This window comes from Molothrus ater, chromosome 6 (assembly GCF_012460135.2).
Source record: "Molothrus ater isolate BHLD 08-10-18 breed brown headed cowbird chromosome 6, BPBGC_Mater_1.1, whole genome shotgun sequence".
NCBI lineage: Eukaryota > Metazoa > Chordata > Aves > Passeriformes > Icteridae > Molothrus > Molothrus ater.
In genome coordinates this window covers 35,221,606-35,245,204 of record NC_050483.2, presented here as the reverse complement: position 1 = coordinate 35,245,204, position 23,599 = coordinate 35,221,606, and the positions used below count along the sequence as shown (strand labels likewise).

At 35.5% G+C, this 23,599-nt stretch overlaps 1 protein-coding gene across 2 annotated transcripts in view; it reads left to right on the top strand.

Moving 5' to 3' along the window:
- PRKD1 (protein kinase D1) overlaps positions 1 to 23,599 on the top strand; it is a 115,399-nt gene that overhangs the window by 59,774 nt on the left and 32,026 nt on the right. Inside the window, exons 3-5 of one of the 2 annotated variants that reach the window (XM_036384735.1) lie at positions 12,930 to 13,061; positions 13,751 to 13,911; positions 16,636 to 16,659. In XM_036384735.1, the coding sequence (XP_036240628.1) occupies positions 12,930 to 13,061; positions 13,751 to 13,911; positions 16,636 to 16,659 (317 nt within the window). The remainder of the gene's footprint in view (positions 1 to 12,929; positions 13,062 to 13,750; positions 13,912 to 16,635; positions 16,660 to 23,599) is intronic. The other variant, XM_036384736.1, reaches the window with a different exon arrangement.

Sequence of the window (23,599 nt, the reverse complement as noted above, 5' to 3'; positions counted from 1 at the left end):
AGTTTTACTTCTATTACTTTTTCCATTTATTTTATGTATTTTTAAAAATATCTGTTTGAACACTTTTTATTTATGTTTTTTATTTTTATTGTTTTTTATTTATGGGATTCTGATAGTGTTGGTATAGGAATATGGGAACACTTCAGAAATGTAGTAGAACCAGAAATGTTGAATACATTTGGTTTATTAGGCTGCACTCCTGGGCATTCATTGAACAGTATCACTAACACCCTTCTGGCTGTAACATATAACTCACCATGTTTCTGTTTTCTTAGCTGTGGATTTTCTATATTATTTTTTCTTAAAATATTGGAAGGTTCATCTTTTCTTCAGATGCCCAAAGGAAGAAAATTCTTTACTGCTTCTGTGGAAATCTCTGCTAATGTGTTCATTGAATCCAGTATATACTTATTTCTATGCATTTCAGACTGAAAAGGGTCTGAATCTTTGGAGAAAGGATTTTATTAAAGTGTATTTGTAGGAAGGATTCCTTTTATTAGAATACCATCAAAAATTAGTAGGCAGCCCAGAATCAGGAAGCAAGGTACAGAAGTGGCAGTTTAAGTTACAGTCAAAAGATGGCTGGAAATGAGTTGTCAGTCATTAAAAACACTTAAAGGAATAGAAACCAGAAGTTACATCTTTTTAGATCTCTCTCTCTCTCTCTCTCTCTCTCTCAAATGTAGTTTTCCTGTTTGCTCAAGAGAAGGAAACATATTTATGTAAAGTAAGTTTAAGTTGAAAAATATCCTTCAGTCTTGATGTGATCAAGTAGTATTTGAAAATCTTCAGCTGGACCTCTGAGAAGTTAACTTTCATGTTCCACTCATGAAATAAAGGATGCAAACATTAATTACCAAAATAGCATAATGTAAAATTCACAATAAATTTGAACAGAACGGATTATTTTTGCTGTGATAAACTCACTTCTTTAAGTTAACTCCTAGGTTTTTGGAGATCTTCAGTGTTGTTTTGACTAGATTATAAAAATAACTTATTTCAACTGCAATTTGTTGATGCCGATGAATTGATATTAATGATATGTGCTGCCCTATGTACCCTTTCTTTGCAGAGAAGGTAAATAGTTAACAAGTTTTTAATTTAAGTTGTTACATGAGATCTGGAAAGTAGATCAGTTAGCCCCTTTATTAAATGAATGATGTGTTGAAGATATTATTTAAAGCTGTTTGTAGATGCAATTGCCACCCTCCATCTGTGTATCTGTGACTTTTTTCAGAATAACTGTATTTGTTTTTTTTTAAATGGAGGCACAGACTCTATAGAAGAAGCTGACAGATGAGAATTGCTGTGCTTCTGTACATCTGTATTCTCTTTTTGAGTTCTGATTTTGAGGGCTTCAAGGAAACAATTACTTAAGATGTCTTTAGACTTGTTTTCTGTCAGCATAGTATGTCCTCTTCTGTACCTTGTTCATGAAGTTTATTAAAAACTGCTGTGTAAATTTGCCAAGTCTATTCATGATATAGAGGGAAAAAATTGTATATTTACAGTTTTAAGATGGGTTTGTTTATAAAAATTCTATCTTGTTTTTACTGGGCAAAGTTCCATTGAGATGTAAGAGGTTTTTGTCTGCTGCTGAGAAGCAGACAGGGAAACGTTAGCATCTTGTGTGAATTAGTGGAATGTACTTCATCTGCTTGCTGTGACCAGTTGTGCTCAACTTGGCAGGATTCCTGAAGCAAGAAAGTCAAATAGCAGCTATTTTACGTTCCCTTGCTGAGCTGATGAGGGCAGGAATTGATCCAGTGCTTTTGTTAAGAAGCTGTTTCTGTTGTAATACCACATAGTTGGTAGATCACCTGGTTGTTAGATGTGGACCATTTATTTTGATTCAGTTCAGTTTCAGTATATACTGTCTATGATAAAATATACTGGGCTGAATAAAAGCTGTGGATAGCTGTACAATTACAGTAAATGCCATTTATCAACACATAGTGTTGATAGTAGTGTTAGTTCAACTTGAGATGAGACACTGTGGTATTGTATCTCTGAACATAATTTTATAGTACTTATATAGTTGGTCACAATTTGTGATTTTGCTTTGTTGTGATTGAAGAGCATCCTTCTCTTGGTGCCTTCATGGCTATCTTAGCATGCAGTTTTTTGGTGTCTTGAGAAATACAAATATCTTTATTCTGTCTAAGATGAAATCTTTAGCAATTATTCTTCCTTTGTGTCCTTTCAATTTTCTCTATATGTCATTTTTCTTATTTCTTTAGAGGTAAGGCTCATTCGTGATTAGGTTAAAGTTGATTGATTTTGTATCCCTCTCTGTTCATTAGTCTAATACTGTTCTTGAGTCATGAATTTCAGATAGATGACTGTTTGAAGTTGTCAGAACTGAAAGATTCTTTCTTTTTTTTTGTTTATGTTTGCATCATTGTCTTTTTTTCCATATATAACTGTGTTAATTGTTAGTTTCTGGACAGTGCCTGTATATGAGAAGTGACTGTTCCACTGCTAGCTAATAGATCAAACATCCAAGCTCATACATCTCCAACTGTCTGATCTTTTGAGAGAATACATTTTTGGTTTGTGTGGTCTTTAATGAAATTGTTGGTTCATTTGAGATATTTAACTTGGTTTTCCAGATTTAATGCAAACACTTTCAGTCCAAATGCTCATAAAGAAATGATGTTTTCATGAGAGAACGGGGTGAATGCTCAAATGGATAAATCACTGTTTATGACTTAGGAAGCAAAGGGTAGAAGTGCATGGTATTTTCACAGTGGAAGTAGGTTACCAGCAAGGCACTTAAGTCTGTGCTGTTAAATACATTAATGAATGATCTGGAAAGCATTACTAGTAAAGTGTCAGGTGTAGCAATGGAACAGAAAATGGCTTGTAATGTCACTGCCCTTGTGTCATCTACCTTTGTCACCTTTTCTGCTTCAGAGAATGCTGATGTTGCTTTGAGAACTCCTCTTTCAAAATAGGATTCCAGGCTTACTGGATTTTTGTCTGATCCAGTAATTCTTACACTTTTGTATTCCTATCACGTGATTTCACTGAAAAGAGACATAATTCATGTCACACCACTTTAACAGGCCTCACCTCAATAAGTTGTACCAGCTGGCTTTTCAAGAAAGGTGGAATTGAAGCTGATTAGCTACATTAATTGCACTTAATGGGTTAAAAAAAATGCCTGTCAACTTCCAAAGTGGACCAAATTAAATCTTGATTTTATTTGTATATTATCTTTATTTCAAAGCCTCTGGAATTTAAAAAAAACCCTTTATTCTCCTTAAAGTATTCTTAGTTCAGTGAGGTAATTTTTTTACCTTTCTTATTAATTTTTTCTCAGTTTTGTTAATATGATATATATCACATTTACCCTTTTAAAAAAGATTTTAGATACTATGATTTTGACTGAGTTTAGCACAATCCACTTAGTAACAGTATCTCAGTATGTTATTCATGGTTAATACTTCAGCAGCCCCATGTCAGCTGATCCTTTCTCAAAAGACTTGAGGTGATGAATGAAATCTGGAGTCTGCAAAAGTTGTCCAATGTTTTAATGGATATTTGTGTGCTCATTTAGACTTACAATGCAATGCTATAATCTGATTAGCATTCAGAATCAAATGGAAGGCTTATAATTAAAAAGGCATTGGTGGAAAAAAGTGCATGATAATAAAAACCATATTTTCATAAAAGGACTCTGTTTATTGTTTTAAAAATTTATTTGCTATTTAGTCTTTCATCACATCTATGGTATGTGAAACTTGCATATAGCTATAAATTATTTCACTGGATATGTCTTTAATAGCATTTGAACTTTTCTTAAAGATAGTCTGGCAAAGTCCAGATTTCTTTTTGTGCACCTCATCACTAAAAATCTTCAAGCATATACTTTCAATATGTGTGTGTTTATTTATTTAAAATTTATATATGTAGCTGAAATGATAAGATTTTCCTTCTGTACCCTAATGGGTTGTCTTTTGTGTGCACCTCGCTTTGGAGACCACTGCTATATGTTCAGTTGAAGTTGTATATAAGGAAAAAAAATTCATCTATTTTTGAAATTTTTTTAACTATTTGGGTAAGAAACCTTCAATTAGTTTTTTTTCTCCTTTTCACAGTTCTTCATAGTCTGCCAGTTGTTTTTGCTACTAACACAGATTTTAATTATAAAACTGCCACTATTCAAAGAATTCTCTTTTCCTCACTAGTCGCCATCCCCTTTCATCAAATAATTACCTCCCCAGTAGGTAATTCTTGCCAACTACTAATTTAATGGGGAGCAAGCTTTGCTTCAGCTAAGCAGAAAACTCTTTGATTTATCATAAAGGGTTTTGTTTGATTGCTTTGTTCAATAGTTTGTTCGACCAGTATGTGCTTGATGAAACATTTGTATCAGTGTGTTTGTTAAATGACAGTAGTGGTACTGAAGAGAGAGTAGCTATAAATGATTCAGCACATTGAAAAATAATGGGTAACCCACTTGGAATAACTTGCCCTCTTGGAATAGCATCAGACAACTTATATACATGGTCAACAGTGTATTCTAGACTGCTCAGATGTATGTCAGGAAAAAAAATCTAGTGTTTGGAGAGTGTTTGGAGGATCTCTCTGCTTTTTTTAGTTTTTATTAAGTTGTTGTCTCAATAACTCAATACTTCACTAGGCTTCAAATAAAATATGGCTTATGTAAAAAATATATCTTTCAATATCACTATTGAACTCATCGAATTTATTTCCATTGGCTGACTGCTGGCTTTGATTTTGAAAGAGCAAATAGAAATACACAGTCTCATAGTAGTTTCCAAAAAATTGTGGTTGCAGCCCTTTGTGCTGAGATACACATCTTCTAGGAAGTGCTTGAGGTTTGTAGCTAAAAGTGGCCTGAATACAAACAACCAATCCTCCTTCCCTTGGGGAATATAACAATTTGAAATGGCAACCAATGAGTAGGAACTCAGGAACTGCCACAGATTACAGTCTGCTGGTTTTTATATCTCGATGGTAGTTGTGACTCAAGCCTGGAGATATTGTCATTCCAGCTGAAATCTGGCTCGCTCTGACTTTTAAAGAGGCCCCAAGAATGTTTCTGTTAACATAGCTAAGATGTGACTTGTTGCCAAAAAGAAGGTTGGAGAGCTTTCCTGCCTCTTAGGACATGAAGACTCCTATCACTGTAGTTAGGTAGTGCAGAAGGTTATTCTGCAGCAGTTATGTTTGTTTCCTGGTTTGTTGTTTTTTTTGTTTTGTTTTGGGGTTTTTTGTTTGTTTGTTTTTGTTTGGGTCTTTTGGGTTTTTTTTCTTCTTCTGCTTCTTGAGTCCAGTAAACTCTTACTCATTTCCTCTTCAAACAAAACAATTCCAGTCTTCCAGTCTTTTAATCTCCCTTTATTTGTAAGTCTCTTCCATGCCTCTAGAGGTTTTCCTCATCTGTCACAGCTGTTTAAAGCAACTGAACGCAGAATGTCCTATAGGGAATATTAGTATCACCATTTCCTAGTGTTAATTTCCAGTTATTTATGTGCATGGGTGAAATATTGGGTAAACATGTTGTGAGTAGAACACTTCTGTTGTCTTTAGTGAGGAACTAAACATTTTACTTATGTAATTTTGACCTTCTGATCTACCTGGCTAGGCACTGGAGGTGTTTCTAGGATGAGTCATTATTGAAGTTTTGTAAACAATTTAAAAAAATCAACCACAATTCAGAACAATAATTAATTTATTTCTTCCAGGTTATGTCATCTTGTGCATTTCTTTATCATTTTTAATTTCCCTTTTTCCTTTTCTAGTGTTATCCTAGAAGAATTCAAGTGGGGCTGAGAAAACTGGATGCTTATATACAGTCATGCTTCTGTTCCATATCTCTGATGGTCTCATCAAAGATCTGAGACCTTAAAAAAGCATTATTAATCAGATAGACACTAAAGCATGTTTCAGAATGGTCATACTAGGATTTGTTGTTTCATCACCTTTCAGAGGCTTCAGGTGAGGCTGTCTGGCATTTAGTTCCCTTTGGTCTTCTTTCTCACCCTTCTTGAAGGTGGAAATGACATTTGCTTTCCTCCAGGATTCAGGCATTTCTCCCAATCACCATGATCATTCAAAGATTGTTGAGATTGGCCTCACAAAGGACATGAGCCAGTTCCCTCAGTATTGCTAAGTGCATCCCATCAGGGCATCCAATAGAACTATGCAAAAAAAACCCCAAAACAACCCACTTGTATTTGTTCTGTAATGGTATACGTTTATAAATTCTTGGGGTAATTCTAAAAGATATCTAAACCTCTGCAGATAAGTAACAGTATAGTTAAAAATAATTTAATGTATGCAGATGTGGTTCTTTCATTCCTTACTGAGTTCAACATAAGATTGTACTTTAAATTCCATTATACTTTTAGCCAGTAGCATTTATTCACCATATAACAAAAAAAAATCTTAACCTTTTATGAAAGAAACTTGTGGGAATTAAATATGTTTTACAAGTGCTATTAATTCTTTTTGAGCACCTCTTCTTTTTGAGCTTTTTTTCAGAATCCTTGGAAAATAACTGTGAAGATCATTAAAAAAAAGTCAGAGGAAATAAAAATGTAAAAGACTCACAGCATTTACTTTAAGATAATAGATTAGTCAGAGCATGGAAAAGGAGCAAGAGCCTTTTTTTTTTTTTCATTTGGGCTCCTTAATGCCCGAAGTCAGAATCAATTTTTAACACTGCATCAGTAGCTCCAGTAAACCTGAAGAGTATTTAATTTTGTTTACTATGCTAAATTGATACCTTTGCAGTGTTTTGTGATTAACAGGGCCTGAAGCTGTGAAGTAAGGTATTGCTCTTTTTTCCACTTGGGTGAGAAATGGGTAAATCCATAATGAAAGAATTGTGTGATGGGATTTCAAATGAACTTAGACCTAGTGAGCTATATAGTTTGTAGATTTGAAACTGTGAAATCATTCACAAACAAATAGAAGTACATAAAAATCGAGCTTTAAAAATTCAGAGTGTATAGTTGAATCACATTGACTCATAAATGTTAATCTTTTATTATCATTCCTTTAAATTCTGAGCTAGCACTGGACAAATGCTTGCAAATTGTTTATTGTCCCCTTCAGTTTATTAGTTAAATCTCACGTCACTGATGAGACAGTGTAAACAACAGCCCATAGGGAATCTGGATACTGGGACTTAAGAAGGAAGGAGATGAGAGCTTTACTTGGATGCCTCCCATGCTGGCTCATTTGCTCCCTTCTCAGCCTTACATTTGCCAGCTTCCCACTGCCCCTCTTAGTAAGGAGGCAGCTGCTGGCCAGAGAAGGCACAAAGTCTTGTTTGTTCATGCTGTGCCACCACTTGCAGCTACCAACCTTGGGCATCATTGATCAAAACTATGGTGGAGGTTCTCTGGCTTCCATCTCTCTCTGATCTCTGGGATCTTCCCCTATTTCCAGCATCTTCCCCTTCTTTCTGTCATTACTGTTTCTTTCTGGGACCTTTCTTTTCTTTTTCCATGGCTTTCTGGACACCCAAGCTCATGTTTCCAAATTAAATGGTCCAGGTGCAGCAGGACACCATGCTATCAGCCTTGTAGCAGGTGATTCAGTTTCTTGTATCTCTGTCACTGGAGGATTGAGGACATGCAGCTTTTTATAAATCTGGTTATTATAAAAAAATTGCAGGTAGCCTGTACCAGTTGCATTTAGAAAGTAGCAGGCTTCTGCTCTAGAGTTCTGAATTCATTTCTGAAAATGTACCTCTCTCCTCTGTCCCCACCTCCTACCTGAATGTCAATTTAGCATTCCTAATTAGAACTGTTTTTACCTAAAGCATTGGGATAAAGCAATAATAGGTAAAGAAAACAAAATGAAATTTATTGTATTAGAAGGATTTTCCCTGTATGTAAAATCTAGAGTGGTAAAATACTCACATTCATATCCAGAAAGGATTCAAATTTTCCATATTAAAGTTACCCTACTTCAAAGCAGAACAAATAAAGAAACAGAATGATTATAAATGTACACATGTTTATAATTTAGGAAGTAGTTAGTTTAGTTTTTAATTCACATTAAAGGATGGAGATCAGATATGGAGTCTTTGGTCTGTATGAACTGCCAGAACTCTGCTAACTTAAATGAGACTCTGGAAACTCAAACTGTATTTGATTGCCAGGATTGGAACATTGAAAAAAATAAAATTGTTTCCTTTCTCTTAGTCCAGCTGAGCTGTATACTCAGTCAATAATTGTTATTGTTTAACCAGTGCCTGAAGTTTAGTAGTGTATAGTTGTGAGTTATATTATTTTTTAAGTGATGGATGCCAGCACTTCTTGTAAGTAAGGACTCAAGTTACAAATGCCTGCAGGAACTCAACAGAATACATTACTCTTAAATGCATTCCAAATGGGAGAAGGTAGCAGGAGAATGCCTGCTTTTTCTAGCTGCAAGATATTGCTAGTCTTGTTATTGATGGTTTCTTCTGCCGTGAGAGGCAGGGATGCAAGTTGTCAGTGGCCATTATGTGAAGCTCTGTTACTGATAATAGCAGGATCTCGCCTCTGCTTATAGTTCAGAGTGCTTTTGGACTTGGAACACAAAATGGTGAAGTAAATCATTTGCCTCTTTCTGAATGCAAGACCTTGCCTCTCTGACTTGTAATGTTTTACTTTCCAGCTGTGCTGAATGATAGGTCTGCTACCGAGCCCAGAACAAGGAGTACTAGCCATTAACAGCCAAGTCATTAATAGACCTGATGAAATAGTCTTGTCAAAACTGCTGCAGTTTCAATGCCTGTGTTTTGGTGATACTAGGAAAGCTTAAATCGATGATGATAAGGTAATCTGAGAGTTAACAGTGCAAATTGCAAACTTTTCTGCAGAGTAATTAAGTTTTTTAGGATGTGCTTATAGCCATATTTAGAGGCCTCCCTTTTTTTACAGCACAATTTTACATACAGCACAATTTTACATACAATATTGTCTTCACCCCATCAATACATTGTCAAAGCAAAAGGGTAGCCTCATTACAGAAGGTTTTTACCAAGAAAAGCCTCAATTTAATTTGGAAAAAAAACCCCATATCTTTCTCTTCATCAGCAGGGCTTTGGTTTTGGGTTTTTTTTTCAGTGAATAACAGGAATATTCTGAAGGTTAAAGCTTTGAGCATTAATGGCTATATGAAAGGTTTCCTAGACATGTAATTTAAAAAAAGTTGACTGACTAGATGATAGGAAGAAGTTTGAAAGGAGGACCTAATTTATAAATCACTTCCTAGGGCAAAACTACTCATGGGAGATTTTGATTTCAGGTTTGCTTCTACAGGGGAAAGAATATATACTTCTCACAATCCCCAGTTTTTTAAAGCTATTTCAAGATAATACATTTTTAATCCATTATCTAAATTATTAAACTAATTGAAGTTAACTGAGTTACTGATTTTTATCAGGCTTTTTGTGGTTTTGGTGCACTTTTCATACTATTTGTAAAACTACCCAGTAAATCAATGTACAACTCCTCTCCAGTCTTCCAATTTAGTAAGCATCTTTGATTCAAAATAAAACTTGAATACAGGCATAATATTAGGTTATTCAATGCAATTATCATGGACTTAGATACATAAATCCTTTGCTAGATTGAGATGTGGACTATTTTCATTGTACATATCTCTTGTTTTAATAGTGGTTTGGTTGTTACTTGTATGTTTCTAGAAACAGCCACAGGAAAATCTATTTTTATAAACAGAACGTTCACATCTCTAAAATGGACATAAATGTTACCAAAATTCATGGCTATCATGTCTTGAGGGTGTTAATAGTAGAGTCTTCCTTGTCTTCTCCTAGGAGAGCAGTGCATACTCACTGAGTATCTTGTTTCCATCAACTTCTTGATTTTATATTTCCACATGTAAATTTAAGGTAGAGACACAGTAGCAAAGAAGGGTACATTGCAGTTCTATTGGAAGGTGGTAGTGCATTGTGTTCCAGTTTTGGTCTGTATCCTTGAAAAGGCTCCTATGTACATGTATACATATCTTTTCCCTTATCATTTCATTTGCAAAGAATCAGAGATGTAAATCACAATATTCTTCATAAAGCTGTAGGTAAATATTCTATGCAAAATCCATGAACAAAAGCCTGGAACAGAAGAGATGAGGCTCGAAACTCCAGATGGAAAGTCTGAAGGAGACAAGTGGAGAGATGGGAAGGCTTAGTGATATGTTTATAGTTGAGTTCCTGAGCAGATGTCGTAGCATGTTGTAGTGTGCTGTGTGACAGGAGTTTCCAAAATGTTGAAGACCATGTCTTCATCTCATATATATCATGATTTCATAGACCAGACTAGAGAAGAAGAAGTGAATTATCGAGGGTCAGTATGATTTGCATCTATAATTTGATCTTATCCACCTGCTGACCTATCACAGCTCAGTTGGTACCCATATGTGATAGGACCAGAGAGGCATCTGCTGCCTGACTGGGACAACTTTTCCTCCTGTGGCTGCTGATGATAATAGAGGCCCCGAAAAAGAAATCCTTCTTAAACTTCACAGATCAGTGATCTGCTGGGGAAGGTGTTGTCTGAATTCCTATCTTCAATATGAAATTAAAGAAGGAAGTTAATATGCCTGTATTTTTTTTTCTTTGTACAGTGAAATATACAAATGTATATTTGTATTTTAACATCAAAATATATTTTGAAGCTTTGAGTGCTTGACCCTTCCAACATATTCTTCATATTCCAACAATTCCATTGATTTGGTTGGAAGTGCAGAAAAACATCTGTCAGTGTCCACAAAAAGACGATTCACTCTAAGTCCTAAAGTCGAATCACAAGAAATCTGTTGAACATCTCAAATGTGTTCTGAAGGGAGGGTATCAAGAAGCTGGAGCCAGGCTCTTTTTGGTGTTGCCAAGCATTAGGACAAGAGGTGATGCACAAAAACCGATGCATGGGAAGTTCCACCTGAATATAAGGAAGAATTTCTTTACTGTGCAGGTGACCGAGCACCGGAACAGATTGCACAGAGAGACTGAGGAGTCTCCCACACCAGAGATGTTCAAGAACCATCTGGAGCAATCCTGTGCCATGTGCTCTAGGATGACCCTGTTTGAGCAGGGAAGTTGGACCAGAAGACCACTGTGGTGTATTTCAGACCCAACCCATTCTGTGATGAGCTGTGTTTTCTAAGTAGACCACTTTAGTATGGAAAAAAAAAAGGAAAATAATATATTTGAACGAATGTTTGAAAGCCCTTGAGTGGAAAATATGCCTTACCTAACATTTTTAGATAAATACAAAACTATTTAATTTAGTTTCAGGATATTTCTAATATGTTGGGCTATTTTATGAGGTCCTAGTGTTATGAATTAGGTAAAATTTTGTAATAGAGCTTTTTATGACATAATGCCGAGAGAAGAAAGGGAAATCCTGAAATAAACAAACTGTTACATGATTTGCATTGTTCTAGTAGAAACAATTTGAAAAAGTGCAGTTTGATATGATTAGAATGATTGGATCCTACTTTTGGGGTGGTATTCTAAATACTTTTATTAATAGATCTCAAGATTGGTTGAGACTAGAAACTTATTTTTCTGTGGACACTTTTGGAAAAGAGTAGCAGGTGCAGAGAAGCAACTGAGACCAGGACATAAGTCTTTATTGATACCCTCTTCTTGTTAATTAAAAATGTTTTCTTGGCTGGTATGCAGATTTTTGGTTCTCTTTTCATTAGTAGACAAAGTAGGAAGCCAGGGTATTTGTATCTTTTAGGAATTCCTCTGAATTGAACCATTAAAAACCAGGGCTGGGTGGGGGAAGGGTTGTTTTGGGTGTGGTTTTTTTTTTTTTGTTCCTTTTTTTTTTGTTGTTGTTATTGTTGTTTTTTGTTGGTTTGGTTGAGGTTTTTTCTCTCTTTCTTTCTTTCTGTCAATTGCAAATCAGGAATGTATTTCTGTTGAAAGACAAAGTATTTCTGTTAAATGCCTACATACCTATTACATTCACTCTGATATCAGTGAAGAGTAAGCACACAAATAGCTTGTTTAAATGGCAATCTGAATGAGATCAAATGTTTGCATATGTGATTAGTATTTACAACATTTGACAGATATTTCTTTAGACTATCTATGTTTGAGATAATAAGAAAAGGAAAATATTTCATTTAAGTCTGTTTTTCAAAGTGTTGTGGTACTGTGTCTGTGTTATAAATAGTTTAAAAAACAGTTATTTTTAAAGTTTGCACTAATGCCTTTAACTAGCCCCTCTAACTTTTGCAGCTGTTACACCAGTTGCAGCCTCATGTCACTTTGTAAGAAATGCACAGCCATCTTCCAGGTTACCCTGCAAGGTTTTTTTTCTCTATTGAAATTTGGGTTGTATCATTACATATTTTGTTCTTAAGCTCTAATATATGTCTTTAACTTGTGTGATCAATTCACTGATACCAACATAGGCTGCTGAATTAATTATACCAAGTGATCCACAGAAACAGACTATTTTAGATGCACTTCCATTTGTCAAAAAAACCTTGCAGTATTTCTTTACTGGTTGTGTTCAGTTTATTTTATGTACATGCACCTTGAAAGTGTAGTGAGTAAAGCCTGTAAAAGAGTATTTTGAAGAATTTCTGACGCTTGATTGAACTGTGACAATTTTGGTAAATGTTGATATGCTGTTATACTCCTGTGTTTGATTGGAAAAATGTTGTCAGAGATGTCATTGCTGCAGGTTTGTAAATGCAGCTTTAAGCTTTTTCCAGTGGTCATTGTAGTATGAAGGCATATCATCACTCTTTTTGTCTTCAAAATATTATGCAGTGAACAATTCCAAATCCAAGGTTCAGCATCATAGTGGCCAAAAGGAGTTTTGCATTGTTCTGTGGTGAAGTACCTAATAAGTGAAGAACAGTAGTTATGTTACTTTTTATTTATGTTAATTTTGTGTATGATCTTACTGCTATAGCTTCTGCTACATTTGAAGACTTCCAAATCCGGCCCCATGCTCTGTTTGTTCATTCATATCGGGCTCCAGCCTTCTGTGACCATTGTGGAGAGATGCTCTGGGGGCTGGTGCGTCAGGGACTCAAATGTGAAGGTAAGCTGCGGTGAGATGTAATTTTTCAGTCTAAAGAAGAGACTTTTCCATTCTACTTCTGTGTGTTGTGTCTAATGCTGCTTTTAAATTAGTTGGAGACAGTAAGACCTGTCAAAGGAATTAACTGATTAAAGAACTTATCTTTTTGACTGCTCTGAGGCATCTTAGATATGGCTCTGTAACCTTGAGTGTAAAAAACTTTGGTTGATATGTAGTTTTAAGAAAAGACTGCATGTCTTACTCTTTCCTTACAATTTTTAATGAGCCTGTGTCTTGCAGTAAGTCAGCTTATTTAACTGAAATTACTGTCAATCCATATGAAGTTGTAATAGCTAATTTTCTCACTTTGCCACACCTGTTTGACTTCTGGTAGACGAAATCAAATAGAATATACCATTTGCAGTGAGACTTCCTTACCTTCCAAGTGCTGGTCATGGAAATTTCCTGCACTTTGAGACCATAAATTTTGAAAAATCAGAGAAAAACCACTGGTTGTAGATGTATCTATTTGGAGCTGATAACATTGTCTCTCTAACAATTTGCTAGAATAAAAAAGCAGGGTAGAGGGAAAAGTTTCATCAAATTTAAGGCTAATGTTTTTGAATTTGTGTTGTTTTTGAAAAATCCAAAATTACTTGCTTTTTTGACTAGTAAACCATAATGGGATGGTTTTAAATTTCTCTTTTCAGGATGTGGTCTGAACTACCATAAGAGATGTGCATTTAAAATTCCTAACAACTGCAGTGGTGTACGGAAAAGACGCCTGTCAAATGTATCCCTGACAGGAGTCAGCACCATTCGGACAGTTTCTGCAGAGCCCTCACCCAGTGTGACGGATGAAGCCCTTCTGGTATGGGATTCCCTAGCTGTAGAGGCCATGGGAGGAGCTGAGAAACAATGATATTTAGTGCTATAGAATCTGGTTTTGCCTGTTACAGACTACAGAGGAGGATGGTATGTAAATTATAAATTAAGGGAAGGCATCTTGACGTAAAAGGGAGGTCACCAGCTTAAAGTATGTGGGTTTAAGGTATGTGTCACTTCTGATACTCCCAGGAGTCTCCTCATTTGTCAAGAATTAGGTTATTTTTAAAGGCCTAAAGCTGCCACCCATGCTAAATAAGTAGCTGGATCTTGAAGAATCTCTTCTGGAACTAGATGTTGAATTTCTTCTGTATCGGACCATTATTTCCCTTGGCTTATTGAATAGGAAAGGTTTGCCTCATTAGAGCTCTGTGACCCAGACACCACAGCTCTAAACTGGATGTCTGTCACAGTCAGGTCTGTCCTTAGTTAGTTGGAGCCTGTGTGTTTGTCATATTTCTGGGTGTTCAGAAGAAAGTGGGAGAAATCTCCATTCGATCCTTAAATGGCTCTTTGTGGTGAATGTATTTATATGTCTGTATTTAGATGTGTAGAGGGATATATAGGTGTACAGTATACACAAAAGCACATTAATATATGGTATACTGTATATTCATTTATATATTAGTTTTCTGAAATGAAAGCAAAATGCTGATTGGAGTAAATGACCTATTTTTTATTTTTAGCATGTTTGTTCTTTTTAGTACTCATGGTCATAATATACTTGAATAGTTAAGATTTTACACAGTATATAAATGAATCCACTGCTAAGTGAAGGTTTTGAAAACCTTAAGGTTTAAAAGAGAGGAAAGAATTTATAAGTACACAGAACAATTATCATGTTTTCCTCTCAATTAGAATATTAAACTTATTAAACTTGACATACTAAAAGGACACTATTGCAAATTATGTAGACATGGTGTTAGATGCAGTACCATCTATGAACCATAATTATGCACTTATGCTACTGATTATCATTAGTCTAAAGCTACTTGGAAATTAAGGTTAACATTATGAATCTGTATTTTTAATTGAAAAGCTGCATAAATGAGTAAGGTGCTTAAGTTCTCTAAACTACAGCAACAAATGTTTACAGATTAATCATAATCCTCAGCAGGTTGTTTCAGAAATTATTTAGGCCAAGACAGAAAATTTTGAGGAAGACTGGCCCTAATTCTTATCTCATTTTTAAAAAAAAATTTCTTAAAACTACTGTGTGAGTGAGCATCCTGGTATACCATCTATAAATATTCACTTCACTGTATACAGTTAAAATGTAGCAAAAATTTTTCAATTTGAAAACATTTTAAATTGTATGACTGTTTTGTTTGCTGACACATTCTTATACAAAACACCTGTTTTGCAAAGCTATATATTTCAAAATGTTTGACAGCATTAAAATTGCCAGTGAAGAGATGCAGTAAGTATTGTCCATACTGCAGGTTATACTTCTCTGAGACCTTGTAAACATTGGAGTCCCTGTGTTGACGATTCAGAACATCACACATGCTCACACACGTGCACGCCCAAAGAAAATATATTTGCAGTAGGTAAAGGGATGGGCCTGGAGAAATCAAGTAGTTTTCTTATCTCACTTTTATTTCATGAAATTCAGGTATCATTTACCAGCGTTTTGGAAATGCTCTAACACATGGCTTCTGTATGTCTTTTTTTCCGTTTAGTTTTTTTTCCTTTAAATGTATTTCCATTCCCATCCTCCCACCCTGCTTTTTTTAAGTGGCATAAGCTTTGTCAGTTCTCATGTACCAGATCTGTCCTTTGGACTCATTTCTTCTACAGTGCTTATGAGATAAGTTTTATGGCAGTTCATATGGTGATGCCAAACAAACCACGCACTTTGGAATGTCTTTCATTTTTCTACAGTGTGTGTGAATATACTGAAAAAACATCAACTTTGTTCATAAAAGTGTACCATTCATTAATAATATTGATGTGTTACTTGAATCATTGCTAACAAAATATAATCTCTGTTATAGCTATCAGTTCTTCAAATAGGACTAAAATAAATGTATTTTTACCCCTAATTACCATGTAGAGTCAGAGCAGTTGAGAAAGAATAATTTCTGGAGATATTTGATAGAAGATGTAATTATCAAACTTAGTTGTTTCTTATTTTTTTGTTCATGCTGTGGGCACCTGATAGGAGACACAGCATGTAAACCTGCCTTCTGGAAAAATGGCATGTATAAAGTGAATAAGTTATGTCCTGTCTTTTGAAATTTTGTAATCTAAAAATCTTTGAGGCAGGATAGTATGGAATAATGCAAAATGTACCTATACTTTAATTATCCTTGCATAGGGAACCACAGAAACAGTTTCAGTTTGGGTATAAATGTTTTCATTACCAATAAAACATTTCATTTGAGCTGAAAATTGAATGGGGACTATATTTGAGTACAGCTTTAAAAATCTACCTCCAAAGAATAAAACCTTCTTTTGATTCTTAACTTAGTAGTGTAAAACTCATCAACAGAAATACTAAAAACAAAGTAGAACTAGGAGGATACAATGCAACCCAGATTTTTAAGTCTCAGCTCAAATGCCATTTTAAGCATTTATTCTATAAAAAAGAATGAGAGTATAATATGATCCCACATTCATGCTTGCTTCTAAAATAACATTATTTTCTGTCTTTTTCTCCCCCTTCTTTCTTTGTTCTGTTTTTTTCTTCTTTCCAACTACCTGTCAGTCTCCTGTCAGCCCTGGCTATGAGGTATGTACTGAATTTACGCCCTACCATGCTATTCGCAGGATCATCTTTTATGATTATCAGTACGAATTCGAAGGCATGCAGGAATTAAATCAGATTTCTTAAGTCCAGATTCCAAGTGACGATCATGATTCTTATGCTAAACAGTAAAATTGGTAAACATTAAAATATTTCAATACAAAAGTGACTTTTGCATTTGGTAGGCATCAAAGAGGTCATGGGTTAGACTTGAAGCCTTATTTATATTGTAGTAACGCATGGGAAAAAAAAATTACCTTCACTTTCAGGACTTGGTAATTTGCTGGAGTAGAAAATAAACTTTTATTTTTAAGCTGAACAAACCTCACATTCAAATGCTCACCAGCATACACCATACTACCGTTGGAGCAGGTCTTTCTTTCAGACTGTGGTGGAATTAAAAAATTTTTTTAAAAAATTAAAAAAAAAAGCCCAAACAGTCCAGGATTCTATATTTCTGTGGAAATAGCCATGAACATTGTACAAATAAGTTACAGCTCTATATGAAAAGAGTATCAAGTCTAAATAAATAAAAAAAAGAAATTTAAGTGGGTGATTCATTTCAAAGGTCGTTCTCTTTGACTTTCATACGGATTTTCTAAAGAAGTTTGGTCTGTGTTTAAAGTTTCAAAAGCTTTCGAAACTAAGAAGTGTTGGCATCTTTCCCTTGCAGCATGTATTTGGGATGCACATGTTAAAAATACTACATTTTAGAAATAAGACATAGTTAGTCTGAGGAATATTTTGTTGTGCTAAAATGAAGATTTCCATGGCCAAATAACTATTTCTTTGAAATAAATAACTTTATTTCCTGTCATCATAGGATGGCTTAGGCTGGAAGGGACCTTAACCATCCTATGTTTCCAACTCTCTACAATGGTTAGGATCATCTTCCACTAGAGCAGTTGCTCAAAGCCCCACTGAACACTTGCAGGGATGAAGTTTCTATTTCTTTTTAAAACACATACATTCTTACTGTGTGGCCCAGAATTCCAGCTCCACAGAATATCCATAAAGCAATACAAACATGTATATATAAACCAGTTTTTGTAACATCTAAGATAATTGTGTTCTAAATACAGTCTGATAAATGATGAGTCCACCAATCTGGATGATGGTGGTTTACCCTAAAGTAGCAGTAATTAAGGGTAGGTGTGAAAAAAAAGGAATTTGGAGGAAAAACAAAATTGTATTCTTCTTGTGAAAAGATGTTAGCTATGTATGGTTTTGCTTCAAACTATATTTATATGACACAATAGTATTTTATTTCTATTTTTTAATATATGTTTCCATTATTTTGGGAAGTTTTATTTGTGTTCTAGAAGTAACAAATATAGTAAGGTCATTTTATAAACACACCTGAAGTGATTTTTCAGAAAAAGTCTAGCTGAGCTTTGTTTTTAGAATAGGAATGATGTGTCTCATGGGGCATAGGTAAGTGGAGTGTTACATATTATCTTTGCTTTTTGATGAAGAATCAGGATTTACAGTTCTTTTTTGCTAAATAATTTAAAATTTAAAATGTATATAGTTTTAGTTGAAAAGACTACTTATGTATCATTGACAGAATACAAAGCACCAGGTGTTGCTTGCCTCTGTAGATTTGTTATAAGCAGAGCTGGCTTGAGGCTTTTTAGCTATATATAGAAGAGTGATTCTGCAGAACTAGGACAGTAGATGCTCTGGGACAGAATTGTCTTGAGTCGTGGGTGGCCATTTTCTCTTTCTTCCCTCACACCCAACACTTAATACAGACGCCCTTTTGTCTTAGCCCACTGAAATAAGGAGTCCTTGTTTCCAGTGACTCAGAAATAGCCACTCTAAGAAGCCTTTGTTTTCCACTCTCCTACAGAAGATGCATCTCCTTTTCCAAGTTCAGTCCCTACAGTCTTGTGCAGGGACTCCCTCCCCAGCTCACTGAACTGGAAAAAAAAAAGGCCCTTGAGGGAGGGAATAAGAAAGAGCTGGGGTGTTGCAGCTGAGGGCATCTTGGTGCCTTAAACGACTTCTAATTACAAGTCCTTTTCTAATGGCTGAAGTAGAGTTCATTAGCCCAAAGATCCTCAAAGGCAAAATTAATATTTTCATTTGAAGGCACTTGAGTTAACTGTGAATTAATACTGTTCTGTTATGTTTATTCCTGTCACCCTCAAGTTATCTTTCCATGCTCCAGTGATACACACTGCACATTCCTCTGTGTCTGAATGGGAATTTGCTTTCATTGTGCCCATATGTTTAATAAAAACCCCTAAAGATAGAGCTCCTGGAGTTTGCTCCAAAATCTAGAGTTTATTTAAAAATAATAGAAGGTGAAATAGAGGCTTTGAGTAATTAAACTGATTAGTGCCAGATGCATCAGGTGAATACAGAGTCATGCACTAAACAGAACTAAGAATCGAGAACTCAGTGATTCGGACACTGAAAATTGAATATAGGAATTTTAATTAATTCCACAATCTTTTATGTATTTTTAAATTTTCTTGCCTTTTTACAATAACTTAAAATAGTTAAACAAATTAAAAGTCAAAATCAAAAAATATTTCAGATGTAATTCTCTTGAAGTGTTGCATATCTATGATATTTAAAGTGGTACATCTCAGGAAAATTAGGAACTAGGTTCTTAGTTTCTAAGTGCTAGCAATATTGAAAATTGCCAAATGCTGCAGCACACATTTAATTTCCCTGTTGTATCTCTGAGACATCATTCATGATTATTTGGGTTATTGTGGATTGGTAAAACATCCCAAAACATTATTTTGAGGAATAATGGGAATCAACACAACCTTTTATCTCTCACTACGTGGTCTAGGTGTGTTCAATGGTGCTTTCCCTCCCTTCTAATATATAATCTTGATTTTTTGTTGTGGTAACATAGTACTGCCCCCAAACTTACTGCAGGCCTCACCTAGTAGGTTTTTCTATATCTCCTCTGTCCAGACTCAAAACTTTCCAAACCAGTGTCTGTGGTTAAGCCTAAAGACATGTCAGTTATCCCTGATTTGGTAAGGACGGTATGTAGACACTGACAGATGGGACACATTTATACAGGCATTGGGGGGGAAAAAAAACCCAAGATTTTATATGGTAGGATGAATCAGAATAGTGCAAAGACTATCTTAAGGGTTTTGTATTGAACTATAATTTAGCTGTGATACCTTTGTGTCATCATGTGTGCTTTTTCTCCCCTTTTTATTAGCTTTATTCAGCAAGCATAACGAAGCTGCCAGGTCTGGCTTCTGATGTGGGCATTCTAATACTGCATGATACTTCCATGGAAATAACTTATTAATTAATATACTTAAAATTATGAAGTACATGATACAAGATCAAACTAAACCTAATATTTTTTAATGAACTTGTGTCTATAAGATGCTGGAAAAAAAGCCTTGTACTATGTAAGTCTTACTATGGCTGCTGGTACTAGCAAATCCAAAAAGAAAGGGCTTTTGTTTCGGGAATCCCCTGGTTCTGAGGAGTCAGCATAGTCCTACAATGCCTTCTGAAACCCAGTAATCTTCTATTGGTACTTTCCAAAATAAGGCAGGTTACAGACAGAGCATTCAAACCACTGTCTGCTGCTATTGATATCTGAGTAGAAGAACGGTGTATATAATAATAGCCATCTGTGGATAGTTTAATATTAAACAGCTTGTACTGAAGTCAGTTCTTTGATGTGTTTACACATAGGAAAGTGAAATGTTTTTCAGACCATAGCTATCTAACTGTGCTGCTTGTGGGATTAAATCATACACTTGACTTGGAGAGGAGTGCAAGAAGCCTTGAAAGACAACACAGTTGATTGCAGTCTAAGTGTGGTATTTCAGTATATTTAACTGAAGATTTCTTTCTTTGAATTCACTTAATTGCAGTCACATAGTTTAATTTGTAAAAGAAAGTCAACATTTGCATTGCATTAAAAACAGAGTTCCTGTGGTTACATAGATATCTAGCATCTCACTTGACAGTAGCTTCCTGTGAGGAAATTGTGTGTGAACATATTAAGGCTTTATCCTCTGCCTTTAATATCGGAAGGAAATGCATGTTTCAACAAGTCTGTTTCAACACTAAAAATGAAACTTCATCCAAACAGTTGCTGCTGTTTGTTTATTTAAAATAGACATCACTTTTCTCTGTTGTCCAAGTAAATAAAAATCCCTAGATTGTAAAAGTTTATTCTTTTGTTGAGGCAAACATTTCAATATTGTAGGAATACTTTTGTTATTTCTGATTGAATATCTCAGTGTAAACTATAGGAATAATGTTGCAACACTTCTTAGATGTTGAGCCTGCAAAAGGTTTGCACTTCTTTGTGTAAGTTTTGAACAAAACCAAATATTTAGTATAGGTTGTGTAGCCTGTTCTCTTCTGAGTGAAGGTTACTGAATGGAGCATGTTTCCACAAGCATGATTGCCAAAATGGAAGTAGTTGTTTTCTGGCTCTTACAGAACATGAAGGTTTTGGTAAAGCTTTTCAGAATCCCTGGGATGTATTTAGTGGGATTGTCAAAACCTTTTCAAAGGGGTGAGGCAAACAGCAGTCTCTCTTACGTTCTAGACTAGTCCATGCAGCTGGATTGCAGAGCTGGTCCTTGTCTTTGTTCCCAAGAGCCCACTGGGTCCGAGCAGTCAGCTTTTATTGCTTCCCATTAGTCCCTTCAGCATCTCCCTACAGTTTCTTTCACTTCTGTGCCTGGAAGGAATAGATGTGAATGCTGCATGATGGTCAAACTCATCCAGGTAATAGGAGCAGCTTAACCCATTGGTGGGGAAATCAGTATTTATTTCAGTTTCTTAATTGCAGTGTAATTTTGCAGTGTATTTGGACAAGGTAGAAAAGACAGGAAAGATCTGCTGAGCTATTTTTACCTTTGGGGATTGTCTTCTTCCTGCAATCGCTGTACAATGATTTTATGCTTCTGGCTAATGTGGACAAATTGTTGTGTCTTCTAGTAGCTTTCAATGAAGCTCACCAGAACTCACATGAGGGGCTTCAATGTATTCCAAAAATTCAAAGAAATTGAACAAGAAGATGAAGAAGCAAGCCATCAGTTAAATAAAAGTCATGGGGAGTGCCCCATGTTGGGGAAAAGATTGGCACATCTGCCTTCTTGGAATTAAAAAACCAAAAAAAAACCTAAACGTTTTCTTTTTTTCCCCCAAATTAAGAGTAAGCAAACTGGGTTCTATTAGATATTGTCACAGTTAAAGAATTATTGAAGTATCTGGATGTGATCAGTGTCACTGGCTTAGTCAGACCGTCCAGTATTCAGTACATGCACACATTTCTTGGTGTTTGTTGTCACTTGAAAAATCATACTCTTGAGCTCTTAAAGTATAGATTACCTTGCTGGGATGATTGTTCTAAAGGACTATTTAGTATTTGGAACTGTGCAGGCTGTTAGTTTCCATGGTGTAATCTGGTTAAGCAATCATTTCCTGGGAAGTTTCCAGACTTGCTGAGTCAGTAGTCTGGCTGGCTACCAGGAAAAACTCATTTATCTTTCTAACAAACAGAGGAGGTGCTTTGTGGAGGAGATTCTTGCTTTTCCAGTGAAAATAGTATAGTTCCTGGTTTCCTATGCTTTCAGGGGCTTAACATTGTGGCATCTGATGCTGGGAGAGCTAGAAGTTAGAGTTGAGGGATCTTGACAGGACTTTCAGACAATATTGGGAGGAGAAGCTTATCTGGCAAGAGAGAGGAGGTGCTCCTCCTAATCAATCAGTCATCAGAGGGTGTGGAAGATGCTCCAGCTGCTACTGCCATGAGTTATCTGTCACCAGCTTCCCTTCCCCTGCTACCTTTGAGCAGGACCCAGGGGACACATTGCCTCTGGCTGCAAGAGGGAGGGAATGGAGTCAGGCATATCAAGACTGGGCATACAGGGGTGAGACCAGATCCATGAATTCTGATGTCTTTTCTAGCATGGGAGAAGGTAAAACTTGGCTTTACCTCTTGACCTTAAGTCACTGTAAGTTGAGGATTGCTGGTGCCTTACATGGTGTGCTACGGTGCTGGCACGTAGCAGCCCAGCACTTGTGGAATGGCAAAGAAAAGCTGAAATACTTTTCTCTATAAATTTGACTTGAAGACTGACATCTAGCAGTAGGTTTTCCAGTGTTATATGTTTTGTTTAGTATGCATTACTGCTTGAGCTGTAGAGAACACTTATGAATTACTAACAAAAGCTTAGTTAATTGTCTGTTCAGGAACACAACTTTGCAGCCATGTGAAATGAGACTTGAAGTAGTTATTTCAGAATTATAACTGTGCATTGACTAATACAAATTTTGAGAAAAAACCACTACCAAACAACACAACAAAAGCTTTATTAATCATAAGTCTATTTGATCAAGGCTGATGGTATGATGAGTAACTGTTTCAGAGTTATCTCAGAAACAATCAATTCAATGTAGAGCATCTAGGATTCACTTTTTGTTCAACCTGACATTTTCTCAGAAACATACACTAGCACATTAAAACTGAAAAATTTGCCATCAATCTGAACAAAAAAAAGCAAATAATTTGCCCCATACACCTGAGATTTGATCAGACATCTAGGTCAGAGCCAAAGCTGTAGGGAAGACTGTCTCTCTCTGTTAAACATAACTGCCCAAGATTAGTCTCAGTACATTTCAGCAACACAGCTGAAGTTTCTAAAATCTGCAAGGCATTTGGTGAGGAAAACAGCCAAACCAGTTTTCTAAAATCTTTTAAGCATGAAGTCACCTAGGTATAAATAATTTGGACTTTGCAGTATTCGGTAGCCAAAATAATTTTTGATTAGGCAGAATTTGGAAAATGAAGGCAAAGAGTGATCATAGAAAATAGGTTTAATTTAGATTATATTACTCGGGATTCTAAGACAGATGATAGCATTAGGAGATATTTGGATCACTTTTACTGCAGGCAAGGGTAAGTTTGTCA